Raw genomic sequence first — 26,348 nt, forward strand, 5'->3', positions numbered from 1 at the left:
GGGCAGAGAGAGAGGGAGCCACACAATCCGAAACAGACTCCAGGCTCCAAGCCGTCAGCCCAGAGCCTGACGTGGGGCTCGAACTCACAGACCGTGAGATCATGACCTGAGCCAAAGTCAGACGCTCAACCGACTGAGCCACCCAGGCGCCCCATGTTTTTTTTTTAATTTTAAAACTTCTGAGTGTCAGGGCATCTGACTTCAGCTCAGGTCATGGATCTCATGGTTCATGAGTTCGAGCCCCATGTCGGACTTTATGCTTACAGTGTGGAGCCTGACTTGGATTCTCTGTCTCCCTCTCTCTCTCTGCCCCTCCTCTGCTCGTGTTCTCTCTGTCTCTCTCTCTCCCTCTCAAAATAAAGAGATGAACTTAAACAAACAGAAAACTTAGTGTCAGGAAGTTAATGTAGCAGCGGCCACTGAAACACTCAAGAGCAGCACACGTTGTGTTTATCCCAGTGGACGGTATCACGGATAGATTCCCAGCTTCCTGATGGCACCAACAGCCTTACAGCCCTTCTGTAAGAAGAACACCTAGAAACCTAGAACTAGAGCACTTTCTGGAGCTCTGCTTCCTAGGGCACACTAGCTCTTCTCCTGGGGTCTTTGAGAAGAGCTGACCCCGCGGATTCTGCAGACACTCAGTGACCCAGGGATGCTGACTGCTTTTCAAAAGCAAATGTGTAACTGTCTAGAACAAAAATCCATCTTTCCATCAGAATGGACTCGCTCTCCAGGCCCTGACATTTTGGGTTCAACGTCTGCCTTTGCCCGTGAAAAATACGGCTGTGTCACTTTAAAAAAATTTTTTTTTTTAGTGTTTATTCATTTTTGAGAGAGAGAGAGAGACGGAGCGTGAGCAGGGGAGGGGCAGAGAGAGAGGGAGACACAGAATCGGAAGCAGGCTCCAGGCTCTGAGCCGTCAGCACAGAGCCTGACATGGGTCTCGAACCCATGAACCGTGAGATCATGACCTGAGCCAAAGTCAGACGCTTAACCGACTGAGCCACCCAGGCGCCCCTAAAGTATATCTTTTAATGAGCTAACATATTTCCCTTTTATTTTATTTTATTTTTTATTTTTATTTTGAGAGAGAGAGGCAGAGACAGAGGGACAGGGAGAGAATCTCAAGCAGGCTCTTCACTGTCAGCCCAGAGCCCGACGAGGGGCTCGATCTCACGACCATGACATCATGACCTGAGTCAAAGTCACAGATGCTTAACCAACCGAGCCACCCAGGTGCCCCATGGCTGTGTCACTTTGACAGTTAATCAGAGACTCGTATTCAGTACACTACAATGCATTTATACATTCATTCCCTAGTGTAGACTTTCCACTTAAATTCAGAGTATCTGTTCTACTCCAAAAGCTGGTTCTTCCTCACGCCTTTATCCGGGAGTTTTCCTTCAAGAAGGGCAGCAAAGGCCCATGAAGATGGACTAGGGAGGTGGGTCGAGTCAAAAAGTAGAAATACTCTTCCCTTAGCACCTTCCTTTTCCTCCTTCAGAGCTGCCTTGGGGAAGAAGCACTGATGGGTGTCATTTGATGGGAGTCAGGGTGAGGAAAGGGAGGGCACTTGAGTCCCCCCGAAAGGTTATCTTGAAAATGGTAGAACGGTCACATGAAAAGCGATCCCCTCGGTAGCGGCAGGGGGAAGAGACATAATGCCAACCAGTGTTAGCAAGGTGACTGCGGCCTGACGAGCCGGTGTTTGGGGTAAAGGATCACACGGTTCGAAAACACACACGGTGTAAATCGATTCGGAAGACCGGCTGCGTGGTGAGAGCTCTCCGTGCGGGGGCCCCCGCAGAGGAGGAGACACGGCAGACCAGCCATCAGAGCGACACAGGAGGCGGGGCCGCGAGCAGGAGTCTGCGGCTGGTGCTGGGGTCACCAGCAGATGGCCCGGTTTGCCCTGAACCTTGCGGTAGAGCCGTGAGTCTCCGTGGCTTCTGCGACTGGCTGCGGAGCACGGTGCTAATGACTGCGTCCTGACAGGCTGAGTTTGTCCAGCAGACAACCGTGGGGAACACGGGCCGAGGGTGGCAGCGAGGAGCTTGCGGTCAGGGAGCAGGAGCAGTATCCCTTCCTCCTGGGGAAAGGCACTGGTGACCCTAAAGGTACAGAAACTCGGCCTCTTGGTGGCCCCACTGAGTTTATCATGATTCCTTTCTGGATTCTAGATTTGGGGGTAAAATAGAGACCATTAGCCAGGGTACGATGTGTCTTTTCAACAGTCCTTTCAATGAGGAAGAGGTGTCCCAAAGACCAGTTTCTATTTTGACTTCACAGCGGCATTTTAAGAACATTCGGTATTTTCTTGAGTTCCTTTCTGCTCTACTTCTGGGGAGCTGGTGCGAAGAAGGCGGCCTCTCTGCTCCAAGAGAGTTGGAAAAGAATCCACGCAGAGCAGAGGCTTGGCTGCTGCTGGGGCCTCCCCAACCCCCTTGACACAAAATGGAAATGGGCATCCATCCAGATGGATCTTGGCAGGCAGAACCAGCCGGGTACTTTTGTGCAGTGAACAACCTTCACAGTCATACCCAGCATCCCCTGGTCACTGAACCCAGAGACAGTCAGGAGGGGAGGATGGAGGAGTGCTGATCAGAGGAAGGGGAGAGACCACGGGTCAGAAAAAGAACGGAGAGGTTGAGAGTCCAGGAAAGATGGGCAGAGGCAGAGGTGGGGACACAGAGAGGTAGGGAGGATGTGAGGGCCCCAGAGAGCCCGGAGCCCTCACAGCCCTCCAGGGCCCTGCCAATCCTTCCAGTACAAATTGCTGTAAATTTTAGAGGAGCTAAAAAGAGATAGGTTTTTAAGAAACCAGTGAATTTGACAAATTGGCAGTTGGCCAAATAGGCTATTCTGTAGGGTGATCTTGGGGAACTGGCCTATTTCGGGGAGGCAGGTATGGAGTGAGATCCTCACCAGGCTTGTCCAGACTTGGTTTTGTGGTCAGATTATGCCAAGGTCATGGGACTGTGCCCGGGTCTCCAGAGTGTATCCCACTGACCTCTGTCACCTTCAGTAGATGGAGGCTGCTTGGTGTGTGTGTGTGTGTGTGTGTGTGTGTGTGTGTGTGTGTGTGTGTTGCTGTCCCTTGAAGCAGAGAGAGGAGAAAGCCACCAGTGTGCCGGCCGACCACACCGCCTCACACAGTAGGGTACTAAGTGTGTGTGAGGCCGGCAGCCGTTACTACTAAAGCATCTGTTTCTTTTTTAAAAAGTTAAAATAAGTTTCTTTTACTCCGGATCCTCCTGAGCTTTGCTTTTTGATGTCAGTGGGTGGTAAAAAGGGGAAGTGTGGATCTGCACTCAACCCTGAATCTTCTGTTCTGAGTTGCTATGGCTCTAATTGTATTCACCAGAAATTCCCGTATTGAAGCCCTGACGTCCAGCGTCCCTGAATGTGATCTTACTGGGAAACGGGGTTCAGATGAGGCACTTCGAAGTGAGTGAGGTGGGCCCCTAATCCGTATGATTGCTGGTCTTACAAGAGGGCAAATCCGGACACAGACAAGCCCGGGAGCATGCCACAGGGCGCCACCAGAAGCCAGGCAGCACCTGGAGTGGACCTTCTCCAGGGCCTGCGAGGGGGTGCGGCCCCATCCACACCCCGATGCTGGACTCCACGACCGTGGGGCAAGAACCTTGGGTTGTGCTGAGCCACCCGGTTTATGCTATTTTGCTACGGCGGCCCCAGAAAACTCCTACACTGACGTGGTCAGGGAAGGCCACGGATCGATCAGCCACACGTGACTATTCAACTACCTGGTTTCTTTTTAAATTCTCCACTCACTGTTTGCATAAGCATCTCCATTATTTCCAGATTCTTCGCGTAAGAATCAGAGTAGCGGATTTGCTTAGAAATACTTTTCGTTGGTACGGCACTGTCCCCAAATTTCCGTGATTAATTATATCCTCGCAGGCCTGGTTTTTCGGGGCTTTTCTCGGGGGTGGTGTTGACATCACGGCGTCCGATGGGAGCAGCAGTGGGGGATGTGGGTTACTTTGCATTTTGGCTTTGCGCTGCTGTCCCCTAATTGAGTCATCCCGTACACCTCTGATTCAGGCCCTTGAACAGGCCACTGTCCCCAGCACCGAAAAGCCTAAACACATTCCCAACGTCCAGAGAAGGAATTAAGTTGTTCGTATTTTATCCAGTTGTATTTATTCCTCCAAGTTGTCTCAGAACCTCGACACTTCTCTTCTTCCCACTTGGATCTTCTAAGTGGTATCTGATTTGGCACCAAGGCGTAGAGATTACTGGTTTCAGCTTAACGTGTCTGTACACACCCGTGTTCTACAAAGAGAAGAACGGTGAAGACACCGCATTCTCCCCGGGGCCCGCTGGGGAGTCCCGATTGGCCCGTGGATCCTGCAGGGACAAGTGTTGGCTGCTGAGCTGCCCCCCCCCCCCCCCGGCTCAGGTGCGGTTGCCAGGCTCCCCGAGGCTTTTCTGGTGCAAGGGCAGATTTATCAGAGCAAGGTGACAGTGTTGTTCCAGCAATGGCAGAGGAACCCGGCAGGGACTGATTCACAGACTTCCAGGAATTGTGTTTGATGACCGTGCCTCTTTTCTTAGTTGTTTTTAGGAGTCTCCGCTTAAAAACAGAACCAGTGTGGAGAGCAGTTTTCTTCTTACACGGTGGGCATGTTACAGTGTGTAGGACTGAGACATGGCTTGATCACATGCATAGGCGGGACCCTCCCAGTGGCAGTTCACAGTAAGGTGTGTGGACAGGGCAAGGCTGATGTCCGTGGCTTGTCGGTTTTCTGATTTCAGCCTGTGCTCACACGCTCCCGGGTACTTGGGGCTCTGAACGTGAGCGTGTTCCCGGTGGCCTGAAACTCTCGGTGCCCTGTGGGATTTACACGGATACGATATGTAAGGGGTCAGCAAAGCCCACGTAAAATACCTCCGTGATCTCAAAGAACCCCACAGAAACGCATGTACATCAAGCAGGGTGTGAAATGAGCACAGCGAGGACATGAAATGCCAGTTGGTCCGTTAAAGGGTCGTCTTGTGTGCTTAATGAAGCCAGAGACCGTTGGACCCAGGAACAAAAGAGAACAGTCAGAAACCGCTCAGGTCACGGACGTATTTAACTGGTTGACCTCTCCCAGCTCTTAGGTGACCCCTGCGCCTACAGGTGGGCTTAGAAAGTGACCTGGAAAGCAAAGTCACTTTGAGCTAATGATATGTGACCTTTGCCCAAAACGTTATTTTTTCTCTTAAAGGGTTTATTACTGCGTTTCCTGCTCTGGGGTCCAACACAGTGAGGTAAACATGACTGAATTGCACCACGAGATTGTTCTCGGGGTCCTTTCATACTTAACCTTCTGAGCCCAGGGCACCACTCAAGAGAAACACAGTGTGATGGTGAGAAAAATTAGCAGTGCCTGGAAAAGCTGCTCGCCGTGAATCAGGTGCCAGATGGTTTTCAAGGGCCTGTCTTTTGATCCTCCCCGAGAGATGGCTCTTGACCGATGGGGCTCGAAGAATGAATTGGGCCAAAACAAAACAAGACCGCCAGCACCTCTGAACTGGAAAGGGGCTTAGAGGCAGGGCTGCAAGCCTGCGCTGAATGGCCCTGGGGCCCTGGGAGAGGGATTTACCCTCAAGCTGGAATTCAGTACCCCAGAGCACTGTGTTTACGCACGTGGTCCTGAGGTCCTGGGGCCTGGAGTCAAATCCCAGCTCCTCTGTGCACCAGCTGGGTGGCTTTGGAAGGGTCATCTAAAACTAAGCCTCAGCTTCCCCAGCTGCCAGACGGGCATGATAAGAATACCCTCCTCCTAAGACTTACGAGCACAGCGCCAGGCACGCTGTAAGCAAAAAACACCAGCTCTCGTGATCAGGAAGTCCCCCAAATACACGGGATTCCAAGCGAAGATAAGGTATCTGTGTATGTAAACAAGCGGCTATTGGTACATTGGATGCCAGTGAATAAATCTGTGAATTTTTCTACTTCTATCTATACATCCTTCCAAATTCCTGTGGGATTTTTTTTTTTTTTTTTTTTGGTGTTTTGAAAAAATCAGTGTCTCGATAGATGTGCACATATCTTCTCCAGGAGGACCGGACGCACACACGAGACATATAATATGCACACCGGTTTTCCCCCTGAGGCTTGGGAAAGCTCTTCGGAGGTCCCGTCACACCTTTCTGTCTGTGGCCTCCAGTGCCAAATGCGGACAGTGCTCACTCCGTCCGTCGGCCGTCTTGCTAACTCAGAAATGTCGGTTACCCACGCTCTGCAGTGAGCACAGGAAGAGAAATCCATGTTTTCAGCCTCCTGGCCCAGAACGTCCAATACGTTTGTAGATGCCAACCAAATGTTGGAAATGCCGGCAGGGAAAGATTTGAAGCCACACGTGTGTGCACTGCAAAAATTCTCTGAAGCCTGAGCTTTAGAAGGATGCTCGGGGCTCTCTTCTGATGGGCACAGCTACCCAGACGGAGGACACATGTGTATCTACCCAGGCAGTCCTTCACCAGATGCTCCAGCCCCTGCTACATAGTGGGCTCTGAGGCTACCACGATGAAATAAACACACAAAGTCGCCTTTTTCTATGGAATGTGTCATCTCCTAGAGCAGACAGGCAATAAACGCATACTGTGGTGTTGGGCAGTGTGTTCGTTTTCTGTGGCAGCCGTAAGAAATTGTCCCGAACCTGATGGCTTAAGAACAACAGAAATGTAGGGGCGCCTGGGTGGCTCAGCCAGTTAAGCGTCTGACTCCGGCTCAGGTCATGATCTCACAGTACACGAGTTTGAGCCCCACATGGGGCTCTGTGCTTGCAGCTCAGAGCCTGGAGCCTGCTTCCAATTCTGTGTCTTCCTCTCTCTCTGCCCCTCCCCTACTCTCTCTCTCAAAACTAAATAAAATTTTCTTAAAAAAGAAAACAGAAATGTACTCTCTCATAGTTTTGGAAGCCAGAAGTCTCCAGAGGCCAGAAATTCATTTGACTGGGCTGCTGTCAGGGTGTTTGGTCTCCAGCCTCGCTCCCTCCCGTGGCTTCAGAGAACCTGTCCCTTGCCTCTTCCAGCCCTTGGTGGCTGCCACGTTCCTCGGCCACATCACTCCCGTCTCTGTCTCTCTTCCTAGGACCACCTCCTCTCTGTGCCTGTGCGGGGTCTCCCTTTGCGTGGCTCTCACGTTAGGAGGACTCTGTGGCGGTGTTCAGGGCCCCCCAGACGTCCCCAGATAATCATACCTCAAGATCCTTAATCTAATCATACCGGTTACTATATAAAGTGATGGTACTTGCGCGTCCCGGGGATTTGGGGCTGAACAGGTCTTTGCACGGCCATTACGCGACCTGCAGCAGGCACTCACAGGTGCTTGGCAGAAAAGTAAAAGGAAAGAGGGTGAGGGAGACTCCGCTTTGGACGGGCCTTCAGGGAAGGCCCCCCGAGGGAGCGCATTTACCGGAGGCTTTCTGTTTCCTTCCTCTTTTCTGATTGTGCGGGGCAATTTCTGTTCCATTCTCCTTTCCGAATTCCTAGTACTATTTGATCCGATTCGCCGCTTTTCCACGGATTGTGAACGCTGTTTTCTTTAATGCGTTGAATTCCTGCCCCCCTCGCGCCCCCCCCCCCCCCCAGTGACTCCAGGAGGACATGGTCACCCTCTCCCACGCGAGCAGCCAGCCTCCTTCTCCTTGCAGGTCAGAGTCCCATCCAGAAGGCTCTTCTTCGTCTCGGCCCCCGGCTTCCTGAGATAAGCCTTGTCTGGGAGGGATTAGGTTGGAGGCTAAGGAGACAAGGTGACTAAGTGACTAAGTCTGCAGAAATCAGGATGACATTGCAACACAACTGGATGCCTCCAGAGCCCTGAGTCCGTAGGAAAATATGTGCCATCGAGGGGCGGAGGCCACTGCAGAATGTAAGGTGAAGGTATTTGGTATTTAAAGCATTTTAATTCTAAAGCTTCAGAGCTTCAGGCCTCCAGGACCCTCCCAGGAGGGAAGGAAAGCCAGAAGCAGCAGCAGCGAGAAGGACGCAGTCAGAACACTCCGCCCGCCGGGTTATTTTCTCTATGACACACTGAGATAATCCGTTTCGGTGAGGTTCAGATAATCCTGAAATAACTCCTTATGCTGTTCTCACTGCATAAGTCCCCAGGAAGCACAAATCTCAAATATAGCAACAGGAACTCCGCTCTGCCTCCTCGTCCCCCACCAGGCCCCCGGCCCCAGCCGCAGCCCCCTCTGCGGGACCGGTTGCTCACCCCGTCAGTATTGGGAGCGCCCCTAATCCCAGCCGGCACCCAGGCCCTGGCCACGTGCTGCTCTCGGGGCCTGAGGCGCTGCTGGCAGAACCACGGACCTCGGACAGGGCGTCACGCTCTGGGCAGCGCGCCCCTTGTCCCCTCTTGCTGCCCTGGGGGGTAACAGAGCGCATCCCCCCCGTGCACATCAAGAATTGCCAGTTCTGAATGCATCCCGCTCAGGGCCGCCTCCCAGGAGAGCGTGTCAGTCCTGAGGCCCTCGGCTGTGTTCTGGAAAGCTGCAGAATCCAAGCCGCTCAATAGTAAAAGCTGCCGTTCCACGGGACCTCGACCAGTCCCGTCTTCAGAGTTAAAAGTTTGGTTCACGCGAGTGACCCAGTCTCACCTTCCTGCTGCTGAACTTGCCCGGGGGCTGTCTGTCACTCAGCCATCGGGGCAGCGGACACTGCAGGCCTTATTCGGGCCACGGTACCATGCTGACCCTGTGTCTCCAACAAGGACGGCCTGTTTGGGGCTTTGTTCTGCGGGGCCGCCCCACCCCCGCGCCCGGACACTGTCTGCTCATTGTTCGCATTATCCGGGAGAAGAAAATGACCCTCTTGTGCATGGGGAGGACAGAAAGGACCGAAGGTGGAGAAACCGAATTCAGAACTTTCTCACTTGGCACCTCTCAGGGTGTCCGTGGAGCGTGTACCGATGGAAAGCTCTGGTGCGTCATAAGCGTCTTGGTGCGTCTGCTTTTTTTTTTTTTTTTAATTTTTTTTTAAGTTTATTTATTTTTGAGACAGAGAGAGACAGAGCATGAACGGGGAGGGTCAGAGAGAGAGGGAGACACAGAACCGGAAGCAGGCTCCAGGCTCCGAGCCATCAGCCCAGAGCCCGAGGGGGGGCTCGAACTCACGGACCCCGAGATCGTGACCTGAGCCGAAGTCAGACGCCTAACCGACTGAGCCACCCAGGCGCCCCGGTGCGTCTGCTTTTTAAGCAAGTCGTCACACATTGCGCATTTGTGGGGTTCCTTGGTTTGTCTGGGGGAACTCAGAGGAGACTAAACCAATTAAGACCAGTCCCCGAAACTCCACCTAAACCCTCATAAGAAAATGACAGTATAAAAAGATTTTTCAGGGACGCCTGGGTGGCTCAGTCCGTTAAGCATGGGCTCTCAGTTTGGGCTCAGATCATGATGTCACGGTTTCGTGAGTTCAAGCCCCGCGACGGGCTCTGCACTGACAGTACAGGGCCGGCTTGGGATTCTACCCCCGCCCCGTGCTCTTCTCAGGCTCACGGGGAAAAAATGTTTTTAATTAAAAAAACATTTTAAAAATTTAAAGTTTATTCCATCACAGTAAAATGCACCTACTGTAAAACTTAGCATCTTAACCGTTGATGGAGCTCAAAATTTTCAGGTTTTAAGGTTTTTAGTCACTTTTCAAGTTTTAGGTGTTAAAGTTCAGTACATTCAGTTGTGCAACCGTTCCCCCCCCCCCCCCGCCCCATCCATTTCCAGATCTCTTCATCTTGCAAAACTGAAACTCTGCACCTGTCAAACAACACTCCCCAACCCCCGCACCCCCTGCCCCTGGCCCTGAGCAAGTTTCGGTTTGACTGTTAACCGTCAACGGAAAGTCAAGGCTGAGCGAAGCTCCGTTTGGAACTTTCTAAACACTCTTCAAGTCGGGTAAGAATAGGAGAGAATTGAACATTGTGCAGCCAGAGGCAGCGCCCTCTGCAGGCTTGGTGCACGGCGCCCCCTGCTGGTGGGAGTATGTGCTCCTTGCTGAGAACGCAGTCTTCGCTCCCAAAGAAGCCCTGAGCGGTCCAACCAGGTGTATTTGGCAGTTTCCTTCCATCTAAGTGACAGCAGGGATGGTTTAGTTCTCGTGTTCTTTTAAAAAGCCGACTGTGAACCTACGTCTGGGGAACGTGAACTTTTTACCGCGACTGTGAGAGGTGCATCTACTCCCTTAGGAACGTGCTTCCGGGTAAGACATGTCACAGCAAGTCTGACTGTCAGCAGGCCACGCTGGGAATACCAGGGGTGACAGAAACACTCTGCGATGTGCTTTTCCGAGATCCCCAGCTGCACGGAAAACCAGGTTGTGTTTCTCTGTGTAACGGGTGCAGTTTACCCCACCTGTTTCTACCGAACTTTCTACCTGCCCGACCTTCCAGAGACGGCGCCCCGCGTCTCCTCCCTGTGTCTTACTGTAATGCTCAGGACTCTTACTCTCCGGTGACGGCCTCCTCCACGGAAGTGTCCCCTCCCTCCTCGGCGGCCCCCTCTTTCTCAGAGGATGGTCAGCGCCGGCCCACAGAACAGCAGCCCGGTCCCTCTGGCGATTCCTCCAGGCTTGCCCCCCGTCACCCTCTTTAACGCCGACGTCCAGAAATGGGGCTCCTTGGCCACTTTCGCACATTACGTCTTGCTTTAGGCATTTCCACTCTAGCAAAATGGCCTATTTGTTTCCCTTCAGAACCGGGACTCCCCCGCTTCTAAGAGGCATCTCGATGGAAAGCTGGGTCACGAACTGGTTTGCACTGGGAAGGCTCTTCGAAATGACCGAGTGCGGCCCAGGTGGCAGCCAGCAAGTGGGAGTGAGAAACTGGGCCGGACGGGCTAGACGGACACGTGCAGCACACCTGGGCTCCAGGCTGCCGTGGCCTAATGCTCATTCATATCACGCGGCATCCCTGCCTCTTCCTCCCTCACCTCTGTCCCCCAGAGTTTCCCTTTAATACTAACCGTAATTCCTCCAAATCGATCCTTCCTCCGCTCCCCCTGGCCCATGGCCGACTCCCCTGAACTGTTACAGTAGTTCCCCCGCTCCTGCTCTTGTTCCGCACCCCTAGTCGGTCCTCACACAGCATCAGAGACTGGAGGGCCTGTCAGCACGGTAGTCTGACCATACCACCCCCCCCACCTCCGGGGCATGGCCCCGCGCCATGACTATGGCCCACAGAACCCTTGGCGAACTCCCCACCCCACCCCACCCCCTGCCATGTGCATACAGCCAACTCTATTTGATGCTAAGAATCAAAAGCCCAAATGATGTTCCTTGGGTCTCCATCGGCTCTCACTAAAAACTCAGGCAAGATGGGCATGTGTTATCTTGATAGTGTCCCGCTTTTTCTGACAGTGTCCCTCCACCCCCAAGTAAATCCGATCAGTGTCAGCGTGCCTTCCGAATGGGGGGACACGGGACGCAGCTTCCCAGGACGCTGGTTATGAAAACTGAGTTGCCAGCCGCCTTCTGAAAGTTGCCCTCCCTCGAAATCAGGACTTCTCACATCCCGATCATGGGCACACATCGACTGGATCTGGGAAGACAGATACAGGGGTCCTTTTAATGCTAAAATGTTCTTCTGACAAAGAAAAAAAGAATACTCGTTCTTTGTGGAAACCAGGGAAAAGCACAAAGAGGAAAATAAAATCAATTCTAATCTTAACCACCTACAGATGACTCCTCTATTAACATTTTATCGAGGTCCCGGGAAACCTTTTAGGATGACGATGGCTAAGACTGATTGATCACACTGACCATGCCAAGTACTGACGGGGCGCTTAGCGCGTGTCACAGGCCCCCCAGCGTGGGGCCACAGATGTTCTGGTGGTCTGGTCGTCTACAGTGCGGTTAGGAGCTGGCCCCAGATTGTAAATCAACTTACTCCCCAAACTCACAGGCCAGAGCCAAGCTCAGAACCACCTCCTTGTACGCGGTATCGTTGAGGGTTAACCACTGGCTTACCCACTGGAGACTTAAACCCGATTAAAAGGCTATTGACCCTTTCTTTCTAAGTAAAATCTCCAAACAAAAATAATGCCCAGGGCTGACCATTTTAACCAAAAACAGCTGCGTGAATCTTACTTTTTCTAACCGCAGGGGATAAGAATCTCAGAGTTACTACTAATCCTGATTCTTCGGGGTCACGAAGACAGCTTTGTTTTGAGTTCCTCAAAAGCATGGTCAACAGCTTCTGGAAATTAAGTCAAACCCAGAGCTCTTGGCAATGGAGCTCCACAGATTTCTTTGTGGAACGGAATCCCCACAGGACACAGTGGAATCTCCACAGGACGTGCAGACACGGCTGCCCCACTGTGGCTGGCTTTGTATGTTCTCGAGTTCAGACGCTGACAGAGACAACTGGCTGCTTCAAATCCCAATCCCGAATCCTTGTTCCCAGGCAGGGCAGGGACGAACTCTGCGTGACGAGGCGAGGCTTGGGAAGGACGCCCCTTCTGTGGTTCTAGTCACATTGACTCAGACTATAGCATCGTAGACCCACGGGTGTTATTTCTGTGAGGCTTAGGGCTTCCTTCGTCTTTTGTGCATGCTGTCAGCCTGTTTGAGGATTCTCATATATGGCAGAACTTTGTCATAACGTAGATCATTGTTGTACAGACTTAGAAACAAGAGGTTAAATGCTGCCCCCAACACACAACAACCACATACAGGTGAAGCCTTAGCTTAACAGATTGCCTCTAAGGAGCCAAAGCATCATTAGAAACCATGACCATTCATGTTATAATTGGGAATAAAAGGACTGTGGCCCGGGGGCACGTGGGTGGCTCCCTCGGTTGAGTGTCTGACTCTTGATTTCAGCTCAAGTCATGATCCCAGGGGCATGGGATCAAGCCCCACATCGGGCTCCTCGCTGAGCACGAAGCCTGCTTAAGATTCTCTCTGCCCCTCTCCCCGGTTCTCTCCCTCCCTTTCTTCAACTTTTTTCAAAGTTCGCAATAGAAATGTCCTAGTCCATGGTCCGGTCCTTGGAAGACTCCGTCTGTCAAATACAAGAAGAGTGGGTCATGGACCTTCTTCTTTAATATCCTTTTAGCATTCGTTTAGATTTACGGAAGCTGTGTGAAGACAGCCCGGAGAGCCACCTCTGGCTCCGGCTAGCTCTACGAGGGCCCCTTTGACGCAGTTGTGAGTCGTGGAGCCAACACGACCGTGACTTCAGCTCACAGTTCGTTCCGATCCCACCAGCTTTGTCGTCACCTCCTTCTCGTGTTCTGGGTCCCGTCTGCGTGACCACACTACAGTTAGTCTCCTTTTCCCTCAGTCTCCTCTGGTCTGGAAGGGTTTCTCAAACTTTGTTTCTGTGGCCCTGAGAGTTTTGAGGAGGAATACTCACTAGGTATTGTGTGCAAGGTCCTTCCACGTGGGTTTGTCTGAGAGTTTTCGCTGTTAGACCGCGCTCCCGGGTCCGGGGGGAGGAAGCCGACCTCGGCGAGGCGCCATTGTCCTCACATCGTGTCAAGAACACGTGGTGTTCACTGAGTGTTGTATGGAAACCAATTTGACAATAAATTTCGTATCAAAAAAAAAGAATACATGCTATTGGCATGACCTAATCACTGTTGGTGTTGACCTTGATCACCTGGCCAAGGTCATGTCTGCCACGTCTCCACCGTAAGGGTCCTTCGCCCCACTTTCTGCAACTGCTCTTTAGAAGGAAGTTTATGCGGTCAACTTGAGGGGTAGCAGGTATGTGTCACCTCCCTGAGGCCTTATCCAAATATGTAAACTATTTGGACCTCTGTGTGGCCGATTTAGCCTTATTTGTTTATATCAGTATGGACGCATGGGTATGTATGGTATCCTGTGGGTCATAATTCAATTCTGTATTATTTTGGTGCTCACATCGTTCCAACTTTGGCTATTGGGAGCTCTTTCCACTGAGCTCCTATGTTCTTTGACATGTTACTGCAGGGTGATCATCTCGTATGTTTCCTGTCCTCATCTTAGAATAAGCCACTTCGCTAAGAAGCCCGGTTCCCTTTATTGGAGAATAAATAGAAAAACCAAGATCTGGGCACTGAGTGGGTTGTTCTGTTTTGCTGGCCGCTGCCTAATGAGATAATATTGACAGCCAGCTCTGCAGGAAAAAAAAAAAAAAAAAAAATTCAACCCTCAGCTGCTCCAAGGAGAACAAATCATGTTCATTGTCAGTAGTTTATTAGGTTTGTGTTCTGGTTTGGAAAAGTCAATGTCATTAGGCTCTGCAAATATTTGAGGAACACGGCCTCCATGGTCAACGGGGAGGGCGTGTTCCTAGGGAAGACTCCTCTGGGTGAACTCATTAGAATAACACTTTTCCTGAAATGGTCTTTGTTAGGTTAACTTCTGAAGCTTCTTGTTTTCTGAAACAAGACATAGTCGGATCTGATCTGATTAGTACTCTTTTTTTTTTTTATTTTTATTTTATTTTTGAGAGAGAGACAGAGTGTGAGTGGGGGAGGGGCAGAGAGAGAGAGACACAGAATGCAAAGCAGGCTCCAGGCTCCCAGCTGTCCGCACAGAGGCCGATGCAGGACTCGAACTCACGAACCGTGAGATCATGACCTGCGCTGAAGTAGGACGCCCAACCGACTGAGCCACCCAGGCAGGCACCCCATGATCTGGTTAGTATTCTTAAGGGAAGTTGGCGTGCAGGTGCACATTGCAGCTTTTAACCACCACCATACCTACTTCTAAGTCGCACATATTCCCTTCTGGGCAGTGCAGGTGACAGTCGCCTTTTTAGGGACTTGCTGGAAGGCAAGGGGCATTTTCATACTGGAAGCAGGGCAGAGACAAAAGGGCCATATTTATAAACTTGGGCGGGGAGCGGGGAGGGGGGAAGAAGCAAGCATCAAGATACGTAGTGTCCCTTCTCTTTGAATAGTTACCTGGGATTGCTGAAGCCCCAGACCAGACTAACAGCGTTCTTGTTCTAGAAGACCCAGTCTAGGCTCTGCGTGTGTGGGACTGAAAACTCCGAAGAGGCGCCTCCTTGTGGCATGTGACCTTGATAGGGACGTGTAAGATATGCTTGGCACAGGTAGATACCAGATGGAGACCAGAGGGGTTCAGTGATTCCAAGTAAATACAGCGGAACTTTAGAAATGGAGTATGAAGCCACCCTCCAGGGAGGCTCTACTAGAGATCCACCAGACCTTCACATTTGATTTCCAAGGGACCGGAACTGTGGCCACTCGTCCAAGTACTTGATATTTACGTAAGTGTCTCGTGTGACTTGTCCCTGTCGCTGTGTCCTCCAGACACAGATGGGTCATCTCCTTCAGAGGTTACTGATAACCTCCTCCAAGGCAGTAAAAACCTGCCAGGTGAACATTATCCATGTGGAGAAGCAAGAGCGAGGAATTCCCTTACCGCACACGCTCGCTTGTACCGTCCTCTCTGACGGACGATCACACCCTCCTTTCTCCTCGGTTTGTTGAAACTTAAAGACCACCTTCCAGTGACTTACAAAACAGAGAGATTGGCTTTATCTCACATTCAGATAATCACCGTCACATAAATACGGCATACCAGTGATTCTCCCGAAAGCTGAAGTTCTTCGGAGAATATGCCCTAGTTATCTCCCTCCAACCTTTAAGCAAGACCCAGGATGGCTTACCCTCCATATGCCCTAAGGCACAAAGCAAGTCCAGACTTGGGGACGATGCTCATTTCGTCTTCATACTTTACAGCTTCACTGTACTGGAAGGTGTTTGGAAGGGCAGATGTCCTACCTCTTCCTCAGGGAAATGAGTCGTGTCCCCATCCCGCGCTCGGTGTGGTTTCGAAGTTGTGATTGCGTGAACTTGCTCCCCACCGCCTCCCCAGAGCTCGCCCCCGAACTAGAGGTGTGAACCTCACCATTTCAGGCCGGTGGCTTTGCAGTGGGAAAAGACGACACGGCCAGTTGTCCAGGCCGCTGGGTAATAAAGTCCCTGAGCTCTGAGTTACTAGAATTAAGGAAGTATTTTTCCCTTCATGTCAAAAAACGGGGTGTGAGTGCTGACAGCGGGCAGTAGGGTTAAGTGATTGTATACCTGTCAGTTTTGAAAAGCGATGGAATATTCTTTCCAGACGCTGGAGAGCACATGGTGATAAGGTGCAACATTTTTAGAATAGATCTTCCAGGGTATTTGAGAAAACATTTCAACATGACATGGTTAATGGGACCAGCCTAATTCCATGAAACTCAACTTACCCAAAGCCTGAAGGATCTTATATTCTGACATCTCAGCATTCTGCTTTTACATGATGGTGATCCATTTTATAATGTATTCACCTTCCTTTTAAAGAGGAATCACTTGCACCTTAAGAAAGGGAGAGAAATATTGGGTGGAATTGGCAGGTTTTTAGCATTCTCTGCCAAAGTTACATAGTTACATCTTTTAATTCAGGGTTTGTTAATCAATTATACACACACAAAGTTTTAAAAAGTCGGTTCTCTAGGGATTGTTACCGACAATAGCCATTCCCCTAGGCTGCCCACTCCCCACTTTTCATACTCCCAGGCCCCAGACCCCGCAGCTCTTTAGATGGGCTCCGACTAAGGCAAACTCTGACCGCTGAGCCTCATTCCCTCCATTTCTTGAAAAAAAAAATTGTAGTTTTTCCTGGACCTCATCACTGTCCTATTTATAATTTTTCTCAGCTTTCTGTGTATTTGCCACTAACTTATTCCCCCATTTTCCCTTCATTGCAGAAACCCCATCATGTGTTCAGACCATTTTACATACCCTATTCCGACCAGCTCCAGGGCAGATCACCTGACCCGTGGGCCTGTCTCGGCCCTCCCGGGATCTCTCCTTACCCCTCTCAGGGATTCCCCGCGCCTTTTTCCTGAGATCTATCCTGTGTCTTTCTTTTTCTTCATCCATGACTCCCTTGCTTTGCAGAGTAAACCCCCAAAGGCTTCTTGAAAAAGTATGCACGGGAAGGAAATCCTTTGAGGCCTTGAACGTATGAAGATGTCTTTCTTCCAACACACTGGATTGACCGTTTGATTCTGAGTTCTAGGACAGAAACCAGTTTCCCTCCTAACTCAGTGCCCTATGTCTTCTAACTCTTGGTGCTAGCTTTCTACAGTCTACAGTCTACAGCTGGAAGCTCCTAGAATCTTGTCTCTGCCTCCAGCATCGTTGATGCCGTGCCCAGTGGGTCTTTCTTCATCCGCTAGGCTCCATCCTCACGATGGACCCTAGGACAGTCTTAAAAGTCTCAGCTTTCAGCTTCCAGACTTTCACTGTTCGTCTTCCTGGAACTCCTATTATTTGAGTGTTCGGCGTCCCAGACTGGTCCTTTATTTCTGTTCTTTGAATCCATTCTCGTTGTCCAGCTCCATCCTTGTTGTAGATTTCTTCAACTTTCTCTTACTGTGACTGTGTGAATTTCTTATTTCTGATTTAATCTTTTTATTTTTCAGAAGTACTGTCTTGTTCTTCGTCTTTTTAAAATAACATTTCCATTTGGTCCCTGTTTCATGGATGTAGTAGTATCTTCTCCCATCACTCTGGGAATGTCAATGGGGGAAAGTTCCTTCCCCCCACCCCGCCTCTCTCTCTCTCTGTCTCTGTGTGTGTGTGTGTGTGTGTGTGTGTGTGTGTGCACTGTGTACCTGTGCATGTGTGCACACACACCTGTCCATCTTTCTGTCTCTGCATTGTCTGTGTTTCCTTCAAAAATTTTTTCCCTTTGTTTTAGCCTCTTCAGCTCTAAGGCCTTCCTCGAAGCCTGGTGATCCCTGGCTGTCTCCTCATCTGTACGGATGGGCTTCAGAAGCCGACTGACAACCGTGCATGTGTGGGGGTGGCCTGTCCCCTGTGTGGGCCTTGCTGGTGGCTGGAGGGGTGGGGATGGCGGGCGGGGGGCCTCATCAGGAGCCTCCAGTCTCAGGGACCCTGGTCTCCTCCGTGGGAGGGATGCAGCTGGTTTCCTGTGTTGCAGGAACGGAGCAGAGGAAGAAGACGGGACCTTCAGTGTCATCCTCCCTTAACCTCCCTCTTTGCTGGGCAGCACCTGCCCTCCACTGTACCCGTTTCACGTTATCCAGATATGAAAGTCCAGGGCCCTGCCAAGTTCAGGGGACACGGTCACGAGCCGTGCAAGAGCAACTGTGGACAAGTTGTTTACTAACTAGGCTTTTCAGCAGCCTGCTGTTGGCCCCGCTATCACCCCCACTTCCAGAAGGGCCTGTGACCACATTTCCTGACCCGGGGGAAAGGGAAGAGCTGCAGACAGCTCGCTTCTCCCCATCAGTTTAAGATAACGCCATTTTCAGGGTACCTGGGTGGCTCAGTCAGTTGAGCATCTGACTCTTGATCCCGGCTCAGGTCATGATCCCCGGGTCGTGGAATCAAGCCCTGTGTCAGACTCCCTGCTGAGCATGGAGTCTGCTTGGGATTCTCTCTCTTTCTGCCTCTAGCCCCTCTCCCCGACTCTCGCTGTCTCTGTAATATTTAAAAAAAAAAAAAAAAAAAAAAAAAAAGATGCCATTTTCTTGGGTCTGTTAAATCAGTTTACTGCTCGCCCACCTGCTCTCCAAAGGTGCACATTTTGTGGGTATTGTCTCTTATTCTCTCAACTCGACCTCGGAGAGCTCCAGAACCTATCATTAATTTAAGTGTCACTGTTTCCTTTTTCATTAGGTGTGCTGATTCAGTGTGGCTCTGTGCATGCAGAATATTCCAGATGCTTTCAGGTCACTTCTAACTCTTTAGCTAAAGCTATAAAAAAATCACAGGGGCGCCTGGGTGGCTCAGTCGGTGGAGCGTCCGACTTCGGCTCAGGTCACGATCTCGCGGTCTGTGAGTTCGAGCCCCGCGTCGGGCTCTGTGCTGACAGCTCGGAGCCTGGAGCCTGCTTCGGATTCTGGGTCTCCCCTCCCTCTGCCCCTCCCCTGCTCATGCTCTGTCTCTGTTTCAAAAATAAATTAAAACATTAAAAAAAAAGATTTTTTTTTAAAAACCTATAAAAATCACAGCACTGAGCGTGGTCACCCCGAACTGACCGAGCTGCTTAGCACAGTAGTTAAGCCGCTCACGAGAGCACACGGGTCTCCCTCACTAGCTGGGCTACCCGCTCAGATGCATGCCACATCTGCCCACTGCTGGGGTCCCTCTGGGGCACTTGTGGCAAATGGGCGGGGGCCCGTGTCTGAAGGTGAGAACAAAGCAGGACGGCAGCAGTTTGAGGACGGGAGCACCGTTCGCCCTCTTTCCTAGCTCCTCGGGATCATGGGACACCTGCCCTGATGCCACGTCACTCACATGTGCCTTCTCCTACCGACCTCACTGACTGTGCTTTCTGCCCCCAGCTCTGTTTCGTGATGTTCTGGACCCCCAACGTTTCCGAGAAGATTTTGATAGACATCATCGGAGTGGACTTCGCCTTTGCAGAGCTCTGCGTTGTCCCCTTGCGTATCTTCTCCTTCTTCCCGGTGCCAGGTAAAGACACAGAATGAAAGGAACATTCCGGTTTACCCTCATGCCCGATTCAGTCTTCCTTCTCGGGAAATGTCTGCAAGGACGTCCCAAACAAGAACAAACCACTTTGGGCGCCTGGGTGGCTCAGCGGGTTAAGTGTCCGACTCTTGATTTCCACTCCGGTCGTGATCTCGTGGTTTGTGAGTTCAGGCTCTGTGGTGACGGCACAGAGCCTGCTTGGGATTCTCTGTCTCCCTCTCTCTCGGCACCTCACCTGCTCTTGCTGTCTCTCTCTGTCTCTCAAAAATAAATATTAAAAAAAAAAAAAAAAAGCTGACACTTAAAAAAACCGAAACAGAACATAACATTTCACAGTGGATTGGAAACGTGCCAACACATTTTATCCAGTAGGCTGAAAGTTTAAGAAACAAATCAGACAGCCCTAATTTGTTCCTCCAAGGTCAGAGGTCGCACACACGGTAAACAGCACACCCAAAGGGACAACGTGAGGAGTCTTCGGGGCCATAGAACTGTTCCGTGCCCTGATGGTGGCGGTGGCTACACAGATCTTTGCACGCGTTAGAATTCTTAGAACTGTCTGCTCAGAAGTCAGTTTTATAATATGTTACTTAAAAAGTAACATGCAAAAAAAAAAAAAATAGGAAGGTGGACGATGACTAAAACCTGCCGATGTGCAAAGAAAGAGTAGTGCTGGAGTTAAGACTCTGGGGGCAGAGTTAGGGGCGCCCGGGTGGCTCAGTCGGTTGAGCATCTGACTTCAGCTCAGGTCATGATCTCACGGCTTGTGGGTTCGAGCCCCGCGTCGGGCTCTGTGCTGACAGCTCGGAGCCCGGAGCCAGCTTCGGATTCTGTGTCTCCCTCTCTCTGCCCCTCCCCCACGCACGCTCCGTCTCGCTCTCGCTCTCAAAAATAAATATTAAAAAAAAGATAAAAAAAAAAATCTAGGGGCAGGGTCGAGGCCAGATGGCGTATGGCCAGAAAGTCAAGTGTCCACAGCTAAACACTAAGCCAGTTTGAAAATTCCCAAACGGATACAGTAGGAGGAGGCTCACTACACGGGAGCAAGGTGGTTCTTTACGAAAGGAGCGAAGCAGGCTGCGGAATGGTCGGTGGGTGTGCCGCTTCTCCCGTGACGAAGGTGTCGCCACGTCTGCGTGTCGTGTGCCTGCCCGCTTACTGTTCCTAGAAGTCACTCACCAAACTGGTAACAGTGGTTGCCTCCGGAAGGCAGGAGTCAGGACCGGGAGGAAGACTTTGTGCTGTATTCCCTTCTGCACCTTCTAAATTCTATACCAAGTGCATGTCATTATTCAAAAATGTATGGTGCAGGCGTGTCTGGCTGGCTCAGTGGGTAGAGCGTGCTGCTCTTGACCTCAGGGCTGTGAGTTAGAGCCCCACGTTCGATGTGAAGATTACTTAGAAATATAATCTTTAAAAAAAAAAAAAACTTAGTGCCCAAATAATCCGCCGAATCATTCAGCAGGGCAGCCAGAATTGACAAAGCCCGAGTTAAGAAATGAGCCACGAACTAGAGGAGGTCAGGACTCTAGTCCTGGCACCGTCGTGCCATCCCTGAACCGGGTCACAAGCCACCCCTGCTCTCAGATGCCAAGCATTCCTGGAGGCTGGGTCTCTCGGTGTCACCTTCCCCGCTGTGGCGGAAACGGAGGAATGGAAGATCGTGGCCGTGGGGTGGTGTGTCTGGTCTTTGTCGGGGGCGGGGGGACCCTGGGGGAGCCAAGCTGTGCCAGGCGACCCCACCTCCAGGAGGCTGCCCCCTGCTGGAGATTGGGGCCCATATTGCTCCTTCCCCAGGCCCAGCTGGAGGAGGGACTGGGGGCCCCAGAGAATTCCAGCTGGGGCGGGGGTCCAGCTGGGACAGGGGTGGAGTGGCTTTTAATCTCTCAACTCATTTCTGTGTCTATCACTCTAAGGCCTTCCAGCCAGCTGTCAGGCCCCCCGGCTGTCTTTGCAACCTGCGGGGGGTGGGCCAAGCCCATTAGCATTCCGTGCGTGCCCCCGCCCTCTCGCTCAGCCAAACCCAAGTGTGCATCTGCGCTGTGTAAACACAACACCCGCCCCCCCCCCCCGGGGCAGGCAGGCAGGGCACCCCGTTCGACGAGGAGGGCCGCAGAGTCCCCCTTTGAATGTATCCTGGACGGGAGTTTTCACCCCAGGAGTGAGCACGTCCCCCCCGCACGAAGGTCTCGGCCCCAGCCCGGGGCTGCCCACCCTGCGACAGACGACTAGGCCGCAGCTTCCTTCAGCCGCCTTGCACTTTCAGATCGATCCAAACATCCGGGGCACCTCTTCCCGACAAGGGGTGTCCGTGGCCTCCAAGGCCAAATTCAGTCCCTGCTTCACACGTCCCTCCTTTGTGCTCAGGCCGGGCGCCCTGCCCCGCGCCCCTGTTCACTAGCGTGGATGGGGAGGCGATCCGGGGAATGCACCGAGGTCTTTGAGAAACAGTGACGTGTCGAAACAAGGGGGGCACAGTTAGGGAAGGAGAAGAGGAGATGACCGGGGTTCCAGGGGCCGGGAGGGCTGGGAAGGAGATCAGGAGAGCTTCATCCTTCCCTCCCTGACCTCTGGTCTCCACACCCCCCACACAGGTGTCCTGGGAAGACAGGGCTCCCCTCATACCCACAGTCAAAACTGACCCCCCGCAAGTGGCTGCTTTTCTCTGTTTTTTAGAGAAGAGAGATCAGATCGGGGCTAGAGGCAGGGCAGGGGGTTGGGGCAGGGACAGGGTGGGCAGGGTGGTCCCGGGGGCAGGCCGGGCCCGGCCAAAGACAGCTGGCAGTCAGAGTAGAGAAAGGCAGGTGCCCGCACCCGGCTGGCTGGATGCTCAGGGCTGCGAAGAGGCCAGACGGGGCTATCCCAGGCCCAGAAGTAGGGTCAGGAACCCCGGCAGGGAGATACGGAGGCCAGCCCAGGGCAGCAGCGGCAAGGCCTGGGTCCTCACCAGCTGCCCCACGACCTCGGGTAGGCTGGCGAGGCGCGGGGTTGTGGGGGAGTCTGAGGACCGGGAGAAGCGGGGTGTTGCTGACGAGTCCTTTGCTGTCCCCACAGTCACTGTGAGGGCCCATCTCACCGGGTGGCTGATGACTCTGAAGAAGACCTTTGTCCTGGCCCCCAGCTCTGTGCTGCGGATCATCGTCCTCATCACCAGCCTCGTGGTCCTGCCCTACCTGGGGTATGCTGTCGCGGGGTGGGGGTGGGGGGGTCCTGCGGGTCCTTCTGCCACCTAAGTACATCTGCATTTTCACGTGGCATCCCCCGAGCACATCTAGAGCTAGAAATGCAGAGCGATACCTTCTTTCTCAGCCGAGCCAGTAGGTGGGAGGCTGCTCAGCTCCTTTCTAGAAGAGTACTTCCGGGGTCAGGCCCATTCACACTATTCACTGAGCACCTGCTGCGGGTGGCAGGCAGGAGAAGGGGAATAACAAGAGGGAGGAAGGGAGTCGTCACCCCCCACCCTCAGAGTCCCCGTCTCTGTATGGAGACGAGGGCAGGAAGGGCTGTGGGCTCACGAGCAAGGGGGACGTGGCCCGTAGGCCAGCCAGCAGATGTGGAGCCAAGACCTTGGGGTGGGGGGCGGGGGGGGGTAGCTCGCCTCAGAGCTCCAGGTGCCCTCCCACAGGCGGGCCACTTACTAGGTGCAGCCCTTACCGGCGGATCTCAAGTGCAGTTGGTTCCTGTCTTGTCTGCTTTCCACTGGGTTTCCACTCTGTTTGTGCCTCAGCACGGCTTCAACGGACAGATGGCCTTTGTGTTCTCATCCCCAGGGTACACGGAGCCACCCTGGGCGTGGGCTCCCTCCTGGCGGGGTTTGTGGGAGAATCCACCATGGTCGCCATAGCAGCGTGCTACGTCTATCGGAAACAGGTGAGCTGGCCGCGAAGCCTCCCCAGGTGTAGGGAGACCCGAGCGGCTCCCAAGGGCCCACAGCAGGAGGCGGCAAGGTGGTGGCACCCCGCGTTCATCCCCTACCTCCACTGGGTCCACACTGCTCACCAGAACTCCAGGGCCCCTCCCGTGTGGGTGAGCCTCATGGCCAGAGTATGTCAGCCCTGGGTCAGGTTCAACAACAAGGGGATACCTTATGATGCTATCATGTAGATGATTCCTTAAACCTGCCTTGTTTCAAAAGGCAGCCGTCCTGCTCAGGAGGGACATTGAGGACACAGTCCTGCATCCTAGTGTTGCCTCTAGAGAACTAAAACTTGCAGAAACTAAATAATGCTTTGACCACACAGGAAAATGCCGAAAAGGTGATTCCCTTTGTGACCGATGCGTCCTCTGAGTCCTTACAAACTACGACTTGATCACTGTGAAAGTCTAGAAAATGTTGGGTGATCTCCCCACTCTCTGCCTCTGCAAATCCCTTCCCCTCTTCAACCTGAGATAACATGCCACAGGAAAGTCTTCCTAGCTGCCCACCACACACACACACACACACACACACACACACAACGTACTCTGTTACCAGGTAATTCGTTTATCCTGCAGGGTTACCTGTTCGAAGGCATAGTCCTAAGATTATGACCACTTAGGGAGCAGGAGAGTGAGATTAGCCACGGACAGGTTGGGTAGAGAAGGGAAAGGGGCCAAGAATGGATGTCCCAGGCTCACCAGTATGATCCCCCAGCCACAGCAGCTGGATGATGAAGGCGGACATTGGCAGAGATTTGGACCCAACCAAGGTCGGGGGTTTTGCCTGCAAGTGAGGTTACAGCAGAGAGAGGCACCGAAGTGACTATAATTGTTGAGCGTTTCATTTGAGCTGATGAAAGAGGAGAGAAGGGACCAGAAGGCCCATGGGTTGTGGGGGCAGGGTCCTGGAAGGAGGGGCCAGACAGTGGCAGGAAGTGGAGGACCAGGCCCTTGAAGCTAGCGGGCCAGTGGTGCGGAGGGTGTTAATAAAGACAGGGTCTCCGGGGAGCCGAGAATGGCGGAGGGTGGCTCTGGAGAACCTGATCCCCAAGGAGAAGAGGTCAGGGCATGGAGAGAGGCCATTTACTGCAAGGCGGGCAGTGCGGTCACGAGGAACTGGGACAGGCGACGAGCAGGGCAGGAGACAGACACAGACCCGGGGCTGGCCTGGAGGGGGAGAATACTCCGAGAGCAGGTGAGCCCAAGCTCATCGGAAGGGAGAGCAGTCGGCAGGTGGTGGAAGGAGGAGGCGTGGGGAGGGGCTGCACTCAGCTGACGGTGCGCTCCCGCTCGCGGCCGGGAGGGGGCAGACGGGGTTCCCCGAAGCTCCTAGCGGCCCCCCCTTCCCTCCCGCCCCCCCCGCCCCAGTACCCGGAGATGCAGCCTCGGTGAGGTCACCCCACCATAAAAGAGACCCAGGTCTGCCGCGAGGGCCCCCACCCCCCCGCCCCGGAGACCCTGGCGGCCCCTCCCTGCCCTGCTGCGACGGGGCCCTGTCCCAGCCCCACACTGACGCGTCTTCTTGGGTCTAGAAAAAGAAGATGGAGAACGAGACTGCGGCCGAGGGGGAGGACTCGGCGATGACGGACATCCCGCCAGCAGAGGAGGGGACGGACGTCGTGGAAATGCGAGAGGAGAACGACTAAGGCCGGGACGCAGGCGCAGCAGGGGCGCTCAAGATGGCTCCGCAGCATCGTCTCCTCTCCCGTCGTGTTTTGTTCTGTTCTTGGCTTTGGTTTTGGTTTTGGTTTAACGGAAGAGGCCTTGATTGGAAGGTTTCGTGCAAACTCCCGGGCACACTGGGTATGCCCGCCCTGCCGGGAGGGAGGGGGTGGGGGGGACACCTCGACGACGGTCTCCGCCTCCGCCACCGCTTTGTAAAAAACCAACGGCTTCCCGAACATCCAGAAGACGCGGCTGCCTCGTAGAACCGGCCGTCTCCTCCTCCCTCGGACAATCTCCACTTGGAACCAAAGGACTGCGGCTGTGCCATCAGCGCCCTCGCCACCACTGCCCAGCAGGCCAGACTTGACCCCGTCCCTTTGCATCTCTCTTAACGAATCAGCAGGTTACAACTTGGCTTTCTTGGATCGGCTTCCCAGGAGCAGGAGCCCGGCTGTACACAGAGACGTGGCCCCGGAGGCCTCCGCCCTGCAGCCCGAAGCCGTCTGCCACACTCGTGCGCGCGGGGGGTCCGCGACAGGCTGCGGCCTGGAGTGGCCGTTCACACTGAGGAATGCACCTGTGAACGCGCCGCGCGGACGGACAGACGGGCCTGACCTCCTCCCTGTAGGAAGGTTCGAGATGCCAGGGGAGTCGCGCGGACTGAACGATCGCCTTTCACCGGCATTGTCCTAGGTTTGAGCGAGCTCCCGCGTTTCAGACCCCGCCGTGTACATACATGAGCTTTTTTTAAGTTGTCACAAACGCGCATCTCCAAATTGCAGCGTCCTCCGGCATGACTTTCCCCGAAGGCTTGTTTTTCACTCACCTTTCCTGAAGATGGCGCTAGAGCAAGTGAAATGGAGCATTCTAACTTCGCGGTCTTAGTTTTTACAGTGAACTGAAGCTTTAAGTCATAATCTAGCATTCTAATGCCAGGTTGCTGTATCGTAACTTTTGAGGTAGATTCATTACCTGGTTCCGCTCCTTTTAGTCATAACCATGCGGTGCAGGTAATTTCACGCCACACGATAAAACATTTTATAAACGATAGCAAAGTCACTATGTGATACTCCCTGAAATGACACATTTGAAATCCATTCAGTGCAGTATATTTTTCTAAGTTTTGGAAAGCGGGTTTTTTCTTTAGAAAATTATGGACACAGTTCACTAAATTCTTGATTTAGTCAAAATTCTAGACTGAAAGAACCTAAACACAAAAATATTTTAAAGATATAAATATATACTGTATATGTTATGTAATTTATTTTAGGCTATAATACATTTCCT

The 26,348-nt window shown here is 52.6% G+C and overlaps 1 protein-coding gene across 1 annotated transcript in view; it reads left to right on the forward strand.

The window, feature by feature from the left end:
- Positions 1–26,124, forward strand: part of ANKH (ANKH inorganic pyrophosphate transport regulator) — a 136,824-nt gene extending 110,700 nt beyond the window's left edge. The window contains exons 9-12 of the mRNA XM_042952958.1: positions 19,331–19,460; positions 22,533–22,656; positions 23,249–23,348; positions 24,929–26,124. Of these exons, the coding sequence (XP_042808892.1) occupies positions 19,331–19,460; positions 22,533–22,656; positions 23,249–23,348; positions 24,929–25,042 (468 nt within the window). The 3' untranslated portion in view covers positions 25,043–26,124. The remainder of the gene's footprint in view (positions 1–19,330; positions 19,461–22,532; positions 22,657–23,248; positions 23,349–24,928) is intronic.
- The last annotated feature ends 224 nt before the right edge of the window (positions 26,125–26,348 follow it).

Source organism: Panthera leo, chromosome A1, assembly GCF_018350215.1.
Source record: "Panthera leo isolate Ple1 chromosome A1, P.leo_Ple1_pat1.1, whole genome shotgun sequence".
NCBI lineage: Eukaryota > Metazoa > Chordata > Mammalia > Carnivora > Felidae > Panthera > Panthera leo.